This window comes from Clupea harengus, chromosome 25 (assembly GCF_900700415.2).
Source record: "Clupea harengus chromosome 25, Ch_v2.0.2, whole genome shotgun sequence".
Classification (NCBI taxonomy): domain Eukaryota; kingdom Metazoa; phylum Chordata; class Actinopteri; order Clupeiformes; family Clupeidae; genus Clupea; species Clupea harengus.
Genome location: NC_045176.1, coordinates 2329502 through 2341328, shown reverse-complemented (window position 1 = coordinate 2341328; position 11827 = coordinate 2329502). Strand labels below are relative to the sequence as shown.

The 11827-nt window shown below is 48.5% G+C and overlaps 1 protein-coding gene across 3 annotated transcripts in view; it reads right to left on the bottom strand.

The window, feature by feature from the left end:
• Positions 1-3897: 3897 nt before the first annotated feature.
• Positions 3898-11827, bottom strand: part of LOC105909230 (SURP and G-patch domain-containing protein 1) — a 17757-nt gene continuing 9827 nt past the window's right edge. For all 3 annotated transcript variants that reach the window (XM_031563105.2, XM_031563103.2, XM_031563104.2), the window contains 4 exons: positions 10974-11080; positions 6893-7038; positions 5778-5907; positions 3898-5160 (listed from right to left, as the gene is read on the bottom strand). In XM_031563105.2, the coding sequence (XP_031418965.1) occupies positions 5134-5160; positions 5778-5907; positions 6893-7038; positions 10974-11080 (410 nt within the window). In that variant the 3' untranslated portion in view covers positions 3898-5133. The remainder of the gene's footprint in view (positions 5161-5777; positions 5908-6892; positions 7039-10973; positions 11081-11827) is intronic.

Below are 11827 nucleotides of genomic sequence, written 5' to 3'. Positions count from 1 at the left end.
GTGCTGTCACACCAGATGAGAAATAGGGACTGGTGGTGGCGGTGGGGAGCAGCTTCTGCTTAGCTAGCCGATCTGGGATATATTTAACATGTGTTGATGCCAGGAAATGGCAAGGGAAGGTTCTGATTACAGCCCTCGCTGCACTGCACCCCCCTCCCCCATCTCTCTCTCCACTGCTAGTCAACCCAACCTTCCTCTCCCTACAATACCCTATTGCCCTACTTCCTCGCCTCGCCAACCGTGAGCCCTTAACCCCAACATTTCCTGCCAGGACACTGGTGAAGGCTCACCCAGGAAGATAGGTCAACCAGCCTGAGTCTCTACACGCTGTAGTAGTAGCTCTGTATGTCCTAGAGATGACAAATCTGAATCTGAAGGGTCTGAATACTTATGACCATGTGATATTTCAGTTTTTCTTTTTTAATACATTTGCAAAAATTTCTACATTTCTGTTTTTTTCTGTCAAGATGGGTTGCTGAGTGTACATTAATGCGAAATGATTTTAGCAAATTCTCGCTTTTAGCAAATGGCTGCAATGAAACAAAGAGTGAAAAATTTAAAGGGGTCTGAATAATTTCCGTACCCACTGTATATGCAGTGATCAAAGTATGTGTATAATAAAAGTGTCTTATGTCTTGTGTTTTTGTCTCTAGGCCTACTTTTACTTTTATTTTTTTTACTTTTACTGTTAGTAACCTATAGTGACTCTGTGTTGAACTGTTTAATTGAATTGAAAGCCTTTATTGTCATTGTATTTGCATACAACTAAATGTGTAGCGCTGCTCCTGTTTGTGCCACAAGGGACAACATATCACAACACAAACATACAATAAACTGAAAAAAAAGATAAGAAAACAATGTGTTACAGACACAAAGTGACTGAATTCTAATCCCAATTGTTCACAGCTCCTGTTTTAATTGATTGTATAAGCAAGACACACAAAACATTGCTCTTTTTAAGGCAGCAGAAGGCATTTTTGTCTAAATCGAGTTATCTAACTACTTCAAAAGCATGCAACAACCCTGCAAATACCCCCAGCAGCTAAGTTGGCACTGATAAAAGCTCGCTAATGGTGTCTTTTTCCGATGTAGTTGGCCATGTTGTGCTTTCGAAATAACACGTTTCAGGACATTTTTAAAGGAATATCTATGGCTTGGCTAAATTCAAGGTAAAGTAAAGGGAAGTAAAGAAATCATTATTAATATAAATTATGAAAATGTGCAGTTTCATATAGTGCAGACATTGTTCGTTAGTGTAGCGATTAATAACGTTGTAAATGACTATTGCCGTAGGAAACAGCAGGTTTTGAGTGGAATATCTACACACGTGTCAAAGGCCCATTTTCTACCACCATCACTCCTGTGTTTCAATGGCACATTATTAGCTACGTCAGCTAATCTTCAATTATCAAGTATCAAAGGCTTATTTATCATTAGAAAACCTTTTTGCAACTATGGCTGTGTGGCTAAGCGCACAATAAAACTGTCCTTCTTTGGGCTACGGGAGTATTTTGAGCATCAAATCTTCTGGATTTAATTATGGTCCAAAAATGGTTGGAAAGAAAGAGCTTCTTTCACCAACCCAGTCCATTCTAGTGTTGATCTCAGAAATTAAGGCTTGCGTGCAATTGACAAGAAACTAAAGATATCTGACAAATGCAAAGAACGAACGAAAGAAAGAAAGAAAGAGAAGCTGGAGATCTCCGGGCACAGCTGTGCAGGGGGATTAAAACATCCAAATCTCCATTTGAGAAACAGATACCTCACGGGTCCTCAACTGGCATCTTTATCAGATAATGTCCAGGAAACATCAGGCTCATGGTCAGAAGTGGAATGCCGACGTGGAATGCCGGCCATGTCTGAGCACCCAGTGACAGATAGAGACTAATATGGGCAGAAGGAAGCATGCTGGGTGGAGGATGGCAGACAGATCTAAGCCGACGTGTTTGGAGCAGAGGATAAACTTCACGAGGCGCTGAACAGGTGGAAAGATGCTCGTCAGAGGAGAAACTTCACGAGGTGCTGAACAGATGGAAAGATGCTCGTCAGAGGAGAAACTTCACGAGGCGCTGAACAGATGAGAAGATGCTCGTCAGAGGAGAAACTTCAGGAGGCACTGAACAGATGAAAAGATGCTCGTCAGAGAAGAAACTTCACGAGAAGCTGAACAGATGAAAAGATGCTCGTCAGAGAAGAAACTTCACGAGGCGCTGAACAGATGGAAAGATGCTCGTCAGAGAAGAAACTTCACGAGGCGCTGAACAGGTGGAAAGATGCTCGTCAGAGGAGAAACTTCACGAGGCGCTGAACAGGTGGAAAGATGCTCGTCAGAGGAGAAACTTCACGAGGCGCTGAACAGGTGGAAAGATGCTCGTCAGAGGAGAAACTTCACGAGGCGCTGAACAGGTGAAAAGATGCTCGTCAGAGGAGAAACTTCACGAGGCGCTGAACAGGTGGAAAGATGCTCGTCAGAGGAGAAACTTCACGAGGCGCTGAGCAGATGAAAAGATGCTCGTCAGAAGGAGAAACTTCACGAGGCGCTGAACAGATGGAAAGATGCTCGCCTAAGGGTGCTTTGGTGCTGCTCAACTATGTGTTTGAACAAGAGTGAAAGCTATAACTCAATTTGACCATAACTCCATCGCCATGCCATGTGAACGGCTGCCTGGATCCAGTGTCCTCTTACCAGGCAGTGACCCAAAAGCATCGCTCAAGGTTATGCAAGACCTATTTAGAGAAGAAGCAGTCAAGCTATTAATGTTCAACAACAAAATTGTTATTTCAAGATGAAATCCTTAGTTCTAACTTTATCAATGTCTTGACTTGATAACGACTTGAGTCATTTTGCACCTTATTTGATGGATTAAAAATGTACGATATTGTATATAAATATCACTTTTTGTATCATGGGACACATCCGAGTTAAATGTACGGTCATCTATCCTGATGATGTGTGAACGCAATAGCCAATCAAATACACCCCTCCCTCCCTTGTTGTTGAGTGGCTGGAATAGTGTATTGCTTCACTCAATCCACATCGTTTCCCATGTAGAGCCAGGAGTGTGTACAAACACCAGAGTTCAATAGAAACAGGGCTGGATTACAATAGAGTTCATTAGAAACGCTGCTGGATTACAATAGAGTTAATTAGAAACGCTGCTGGATTACAATAGAGTTAATTAGAAACACTGCTGGATTACAATAGAGTTCAATAGAAACGCTGCTGGATTACAATAGTTAATTAGAAACACTGCTGGATTACAATAGAGTTCAATAGAAACGCTGCTGGATTACAATAGAGTTCAATAGAAACACTGCTGGATTACAATAGAGTTAATTAGAAACAGGGCTGGTTTACAATAGAGTTCAATAGAAACACTACTGGATTAAAATCAAGGACGGCACCGTGGCTTCCTTTTTGGTATACACAGCAGGATCTCCTCTGGCCTTTTATATATATATGCTGGTATGTCAAGTTCACCTTGCTGTGCTTAGTGTGTGACCGGTATGGACCGGTTTAACCTTTGGAGTTGCAGATGTTTTCCTAAATTTCCCTCGGGATTAATAAAGTATCCATCTATCTATCTATGTTGAAACACCTATCCAAACCATGATGCATCATATGGAAACACCTATCCAAACCATGATGCATCATATGGAAACACCTATCCAAAACAAGAGGCATCATATGGAGAGTTGCCCAAATGTCAGCCCGACATCTCTGATGCAACAGACACTGTTTATGACCAGTTCATCACAACTGATGCAGCTTCATTACCCAGGGAGATATTGGAATCCACTGGCTCAAAGTGTGTGTGTGTGTGTGTGTGTGTGTGTGTGCGTGCACACACACACACACAAGAGTATACAATAAACAATATCAGCAAACAATATCAATCAATTTTCATAAACATTTAATCAAATCTTTTAATGGACAGCAATCATACAGGATGTTTTGGCAGGGCTAAGACCATGACACAATTAGCGTTGACTGAAAAGAGTTCCTCTGAAGCCCACTGCATTCCCCTCCGTCCCCTGAGCCAAGCGCCACGCAGGGTTCCACCGCCGCCTGTGCTGCCGAGCCCCCCGGCCGTCATTAGCCCACCGCGGCTACATTTAGCTCTGCCACAAGGCTGGACGAGAGACACGCTAACCACAGGGGGTCTCTGGGGACAGCAGCTCATTTTAATGATTTTAAAACAGGAAAGCAAATTACATTCAATGCCAAGGCATTCGTCAGCACACAATGAGAGGTGGTGAGCTTCTGGATGGGTGTGTTTGGGGTGCCGTGTCCCCCCCCCCCCCCTCCGTAGCTTCTCTTCTGAGCCCACACAGAAGCGTTCACAGGTCAGGACGAGAGGAGCGTTTGGGCCGATGGAGTATTGGAACACAGTATCCGCCCCATGGGCTTGTCACTAATTATATTACACTTGTACACAAGGAATGTGGCGAAATCTAACGCCTGTAAAAACAAAATATGGACCATGCTTAACACACAGACTTTTTTTTTTAACTGAACAGTTGAACAGAACAACAGAAAACAAACTAAAAGCAGCAATGGATTGTGGGAAAGATGATGTAGTTGGATTTTGACTAACAGTGAAGCTTTGGAGGTTTGTGTGTTTGACCGGTCTCTAGGACAAAACACAGGTTTAGGGAGAGGTGCAACCCCACCTACCCCACTTAAAGAAGTCCACCTTTGGAAGCTTTACAGAACACAAAATAAAAACAAACTATTGAACAGATAAAACTGAGGCTTAAAAACCCACGCGGGCACTACGGCATCCAGACGGGTGGAAAGCATGGTAGACGGTGATAGCTTTGAGAAACCAATGAGAACACAGCGCTGCTCGTGTCAGTCTCACACTCGTGAGCAAACGTCTCCACCTTCGGCTCACGTCTACAGAGTGCCCCCCCCTCCTCGTCTAAAGCACTGGCTCCTAGCATCACTGCTCTTTCCACTTCAAACACTGCAGAAAAGCACGGATGCCTGGCACAGTAAAAAAGTCTACCCTCACAAAAATATAACACTCCAATGAATCATTCAGACGGCCCACAGCCCGCCCTTTGGTAGTCGACAGACACGGACACATGAAAAAGAGGAATCGCAGTCGAGTGAGAGCAATGGTGTCCTCAGTAGTACGGTCGGCGTGGATTGTTCTGGAAAAGAAAGAACGAGAGGAGTGAGGGGGGGGGAGAGAGAGAGAGAGAGAGAGGAAGCAGAGTTGGTGAAACTCATAACCGAGTTGAGCATCATAATGATGGTAAAATGGCTGTGCTGGCAGGCACTGGCACCATGTAAGATTCGCTTCACTTCCTACACACTGATTCAGAAGTGGAGCCTCATCTGAATTCAGATGCTACCCAGTTCAGATGCTAACCTAATTCAGATGCTACCCAATTCAGATGCTACCCTAATTTAGATGCTACCCAGTTCAGATGCTAACCTAATTCAGATGCTACCCAATTCAGATGCTACCCAATTTAGATGCTACCCTAATTCAGATGCTACCCTAATTCAGATGCTACCCTAATTCAGATGCTACCCTAATTCAGATGCTACCCTAATTCAGATGCTACCCTAATTCAGATGCTACCCAGTTCAGATGCTACCCAATACACCTACATGTGTATCTAGTATTTTTTTATATTGTTTTGTATATAAAGGTTAGACCCAGATGGCTGCTGACACTAGCGTGCATTTCGGCCCAGATGCGGGCCTGGTCTGGCCCAGATGCGTCTACTGGTGAGTGAGTGTGAAAGCCTGTGTTACTCACCAGAGGGTTGGGTCGGAACCGGTAGGCCAGCATCATCCTTTTACGGAACGCGTCATACTCGTCGTCATTTTTGGAGAGGTCAGCTGGACGGTCAACCCCAAACCCTGCACCGTCCACTGCTGTTTGACCCCTGCGATGTGTTCACACAGACAGACAGAGAGACAGACAGAGAGAGAGAGAGACCCAATTCTGGTAACTATATTAACTATATCACCAGAAATTCACTGGGATTGCAAAGGCACCCAGAAACATTTTAGATCTTTCTTTCAATCTTCCTATGAGTGGAGCACACCTATACACTATTGGAAATGTATACAAAAAACATAAGTATGTACAACTGTATGTACAAGCGTACTAATAACCATCCTTAGCGGTCCTGCAGGTGGTGACGGCTATCTATAACCGTTATCTCTAACATCAGATGGTGACGGTTATCTATAACAATTATCTCTAACATGGTGTGGGGTCTGCTATCTATAACCGTTATCTCTAGGTGTGGGGTCTGCTCTCTATAACCGTTATCTCCAACATCAGATGGTGATGGCTATCTATAACCGTTATCTCCAACATCAGATGGTGATGGCTATCTATAACCGTTATCTCTAACATGGTGTGGGGTCTGCTATCTATAATCGTTATCTCTATGTGTGGGGCGTGCTGTCTATAACCGTTATCTCCAACATCAGATGGTGACTGCTATCTATAACCATTATCTCTAACACGCTGTGGGGTCTGCTATCTATAACCGTTATCTCTAACATCAGGTGGTGACGGCTATCAATAACCGTTATCTCCAACATCAGATGGTGACGGCTATCTATAATCGTTATCTCAAACACGGTGTGGGGTCTGCTATCTATAACCGTTATCTCTAACATCAGATGGTGACGGCTATCTATAACCGTTATCTCTAACATCAGATGGTGACGGCTATCTATAACCATTATCTCTAACACGCTGTGGGGTCTGCTATCTATAACCGTTATCTCAAACACGGTGTGGGGTCTGCTATCTATAACCGTTATCTCCAACATCAGATGGTGATGGCTATCTATAATCGTTATCTCTAACACGCTGTGGGGTCTGCTGTGGAGCGGGGCGTTGGGTGACCGTACTTGTGGACGGGGTTCTTGATGCCCTGGCCCTCGGAGCCCAGACCGTCTCCCTCCTTCCAGCCCATCTTCATCAGCATCTGGAAGCCGAGGTTCTCTACCGTCAGCTTGAACTCCTTATACTCAGAGTAGTCAGGGTCACGCCCCTCCTGCGCGCGCGCGCACACACGCACACACGCACACACACACACACACACACAAAAGATACAAAGAGCATTAAGGACCAATCGTGCAACAGTTTCATGACTACTCATTTGTACTAACTTGGGAATGTCTAAGCACAACTCACAATCTGGAATACTACGTCCCGGAATTTTCTATCTACGTCTTAGAGTTGCAGAACTTTTTGAATGCTGATGAGTCAAGAGGCAAGTCAAGCCATTTCTGCTTCTACTCAGTGAGGTGTCTGCAGTGCGAGAGGTGTCTGCAGTGTGAGGTGTCTGCAGTGTGAGGTGTCTGCAGTGTGAGGTGTGTGAGGTGTGTGCAGTGTGTGAGGTGTCTGCAGTGTGAGGTGTTTGAGGTGTGTGCAGTGCAAGGTGTGTGCAGTGTGAGGTGTGTGTGAGGTGTGTGCAGTGCAAGGTGTGTGCAGTGTGAGGTATGTGAGGTGTCTGCAGTGTGAGGTGTGTGAGGTGTGTGCAGTGTGAGGTGTGTGCAGTGTGAGGTGTCTGCAGTGTGAGGTGTCTGCAGTGTGAGGTGTGTGAGGTGTGTGCAGTGTGAGGTGTGTGAGGTGTGTGCAGTGTGAGGTGTGTGCAGTGTGAGGTGTCTGCAGTGTGAGGTGTGTGTGAGGTGTGTGAGGTGTGTGCAGTGTGAGGTATGTGAGGTGTCTGCAGTGTGAGGTGTGTGAGGTGTCTGCAGTGTGAGGTGTGTGAGGTGTGTGCAGTGTGAGGTGTGTGAGGTGTGTGCAGTGTGAGGTGTGTGCAGTGTGAGGTGTCTGCAGTGTGAGGTGTCTGCAGTGTGAGGTGTGTGAGGTGTGTGCAGTGTGAGGTGTGTGAGGTGTGTGCAGTGTGAGGTGTGTGCAGTGTGAGGTGTCTGCAGTGTGAGGTGTGTGTGAGGTGTGTGAGGTGTGTGCAGTGTGAGGTATGTGAGGTGTCTGCAGTGTGAGGTGTGTGAGGTGTCTGCAGTGTGAGGTGTGTGAGGTGTGTGCAGTGTGAGGTGTGTGAGGTGTGTGCAGTGTGAGGTGTGTGCAGTGTGAGGTGTCTGCAGTGTGAGGTGTCTGCAGTGTGAGGTGTGTGAGGTGTGTGCAGTGTGAGGTGTGTGAGGTGTGTGCAGTGTGAGGTGTCTGCAGTGTGAGGTGTCTGCAGTGTGAGGTGTCTGCAGTGTGAGGTGTGTGTGAGGTGTGTGAGGTGTCTGCAGTGTGAGGTGTGTGCAGTGTGAGGTGTGTGAGGTGTCTGCAGTGTGAGGTGTGTGAGGTGTGTGCAGTGTGAGGTGTGTGAGGTGTCTGCAGTGTGAGGTGTCTGCAGTGTGAGGTGTGTGAGGTGTCTGCAGTGTGAGGTGTGTGTGAGGTGTGAGGTGTCTGCAGTGTGAGGTGTGTGAGGTGTGAGGTGTGTGTGAGGTCTCTGCAGTGTGAGGTGTGTGCAGTGTGAGGTGTCTGCAGTGTGAGGTGTGTGCAGTGTGAGGTGTGTGTGAGGTGTGTGCAGTGTGAGGTGTGTGTGAGGTGTGTGCAGTGTGAGGTGTGTGAGGTGTGTGCAGTGTGAGGTGTGTGTGAGGTGTGTGCAGTGTGAGGTGTGTGTGAGGTGTGTGCAGTGTGAGGTGTGTGAGGTGTCTGCAGTGTGAGGTGTGTGTGAGGTGTCTGCAGTGTGAGGTGTGTGCAGTGTGTGTGAGGTGTCTGCAGTGTGAGGTGTGTGCGGTGTGAGGTGTGTGCGGTGTGAGGTGTCTGCGGTGTGAGGTGTCTGCAGTGTGAGGTGTGTGTGAGGTGTGTGCAGTGTGAGGTGTCTGCAGTGTGAGGTGTGTGAAGTGTGTGGTGTGTGAGGTGTGTGCAGTGTGAGGTGTCTGCAGTGTGAGGTGTGTGCAGTGTGAGGTGTGTGTGAGGTGTGTGAGGTGTGTGCAGTGTGAGGTGTGTGAGGTGTGTGACGTGTGTGGTGTGTGAGGTGTGTGGTGTGTGAGGTGTGTGAGGTGTCTGCAGTGTGAGGTGTGTGTGAGGTGTCTGCAGTGTGAGGTGTGTGCAGTGTGAGGTGTGTGCAGTGTGAGGTGTGTGCAGTGTGAGGTGTGTGCGGTGTGTGTGAGGTGTCTGCAGTGTGAGGTGTGTGAGGTGTGTGCAGTGTGAGGTGTGTGAGGTGTGTGAGGTGTGTGAGGTGTGTGCAGTGTGAGGTGTGTGCGGTGTCTGCAGTGTGAGGTGTGTGAGGTGTGTGCAGTGTGTGTGAGGTGTCTGCAGTGTGAGGTGTGTGAGGTGTGTGCAGTGTGAGGTGTGTGAGGTGTCTGCAGTGTGAGGTGTGAGGTGTGTGTGAGGTGTCTGCAGTGTGACGTGTGTGAGGTGTGTGGTGTGTGAGGTGTGTGGTGTGTGAGGTGTGTGAGGTGTGTGAGGTGTGTGCAGTGTGAGGTGTGTGTGAGGTGTGTGCAGTGTGAGGTGTGTGAGGTGTGTGCAGTGTGAGGTGTGTGAGGTGTGTGAGGTGTGTGCAGTGTGAGGTGTCTGCAGTGTGAGGTGTGTGAGGTGTCTGCAGTGTGAGGTGTGAGGTGTGTGCAGTACACGGTGTGTGTGAGGTGTGTGAGGTGTGTGCAGTGTGAGGTGTGTGCAGTGTGAGGTGTGTGCAGTGTGAGGTGTGTGTGAGGTGTGTGCAGTGTGAGGTGTGTGTGAGGTGTCTGCAGTGTGAGGTGTGTGAGGTGTGAGGTGTGTGAGGTGTCTGCAGTGTGAGGTGTGTGTGAGGTGTGTGCAGTGTGAGGTGTGTGAGGTGTCTGCAGTGTGAGGTGTGAGGTGTGTGTGAGGTGTCTGCAGTGTGACGTGTGTGAGGTGTGTGGTGTGTGAGGTGTGTGGTGTGTGAGGTGTGTGAGGTGTGTGAGGTGTGTGCAGTGTGAGGTGTGTGTGAGGTGTGTGCAGTGTGAGGTGTGTGAGGTGTGTGAGGTGTGTGCAGTGTGAGGTGTCTGCAGTGTGAGGTGTGTGAGGTGTGTGAGGTGTGTGCAGTGTGAGGTGTCTGCAGTGTGAGGTGTGTGAGGTGTCTGCAGTGTGAGGTGTGAGGTGTGTGCAGTGTGAGGTGTGTGTGGTGTGTGCAGTGTGAGGTGTGTGAGGTGTGTGCAGTGTGAGGTGTGTGTGAGGTGTGTGCAGTGTGAGGTGTCTGCAGTGTGAGGTGTGTGAGGTGTCTGCAGTGTGAGGTGTGAGGTGTGTGCAGTACACGGTGTGTGTGAGGTGTGTGAGGTGTGTGCAGTGTGAGGTGTGTGCAGTGTGAGGTGTGTGCAGTGTGAGGTGTGTGTGAGGTGTCTGCAGTGTGAGGTGTGTGAGGTGTGAGGTGTGTGAGGTGTGTGTGAGGTGTGAGGTGTGTGTGAGGTGTGAGGTGTGTGAGGTGTGTGAGGTGTGTGTGAGGTGTCTGCAGTGTGAGGTGTGTGTGAGGTGTCTGCAGTGTGAGGTGTGTGTGAGGTGTGTGCAGTGTGAGGTGTGTGTGAGGTGTCTGCAGTGTGAGGTGTGAGGTGTGTGTGAGGTGTGTGCAGTGTCAGGTGTGTGCAGTGTGAGGTGTGTGTGAGGTGTGTGCAGTGTGAGGTGTCTGCAGTGTGAGGTGTGTGAGGTGTGTGTGAGGTGTCTGCAGTGTGAGGTGTGTGTGAGGTGTGTGCGGTGTGTGTGAGGTGTGTGTGAGGTGTGAGAGGTGTGAGAGGTGTGCGGTGTGTGTGAGGTGTCTGCAGTGTGAGGTGTGTGAGGTGTGTGTGAGGTGTCTGCAGTGTGAGGTGTGTGTGAGGTGTGTGTGAGGTGTGTGTGAGGTGTGTGAGGTGTGTGAGGTGTGTGTGAGGTGTCTGCAGTGTGAGGTGTGTGTGAGGTGTGTGCAGTGTGAGGTGTGTGAGGTGTCTGCAGTGTGAGGTGTGTGTGTGCAGTGTGAGGTGTGTGAGGTGTCTGCAGTGTGAGGTGTGTGAGGTGTCTGCAGTGGAGACCCCACCCCTGCCTCACCTTCAGTGCTTTGAACGTCTCCATGAACTTATCCAGCTCGTCAGGCGGGAGGAAGTCACCAATGAAATGCTTCCCTTTGCCCATCTCTGTCAGCTGCTCCGCCCACTCTGCAAGGAGACGACCAATCAGTGACAGTGAAGTAACGACCAATCAGGGACAGTGAAATACTAGCCCTAACAGTGCTAAACCCACCTGATTTCATTTCAAGTCTTTGTTCAAGATTTTTTTCATAATCAGTTATTATTGAAATTGCTGGGTACAAAGAAGGAAGTCCTCCTAGGTGAGAAAGGCTCCCAGACAGGATATGGCTCTGGACTAGATGGCTCCCAGACAGGATATGGCTCTGGACTAGATGGCTCCCAGACAGGATATGGCTCTGGACTAGATGGGGCCCAGACAGGATATGGCTCTGGACTAGATGGCTCCCAGACAGGATATGGCTCTGGACTAGATGGCTCCCAGACAGGATATGGCTCTGGACTAGATGGGGCCCAGACAGGATATGGCTCTGGACTAGATGGGGCCCAGACAGGATATGGCTCTGGACTACATGGGACCCAGACAGGATATGGCTCTGGACTAGATGGGCCCCAGACAGGATATGGCTCTGGACTACATGGGGCCCAGACAGGATATGGCTCTGGACTACATGGGGCCCAGACAGGATATGGCTCTGGACTACATGGGACCCAGACAGGATATGGCTCTGGACTAGATGGGGCCCAGACAGGATATGGCTCTGGACTAGATGGGACCCAGACAGGATATGGCTCTGGACTACATGGGACCCAGACAGGATATGGCTCTGGACTAGATGGGGCCCAGACAGGATATGGCTCTGGACTACATGGGAC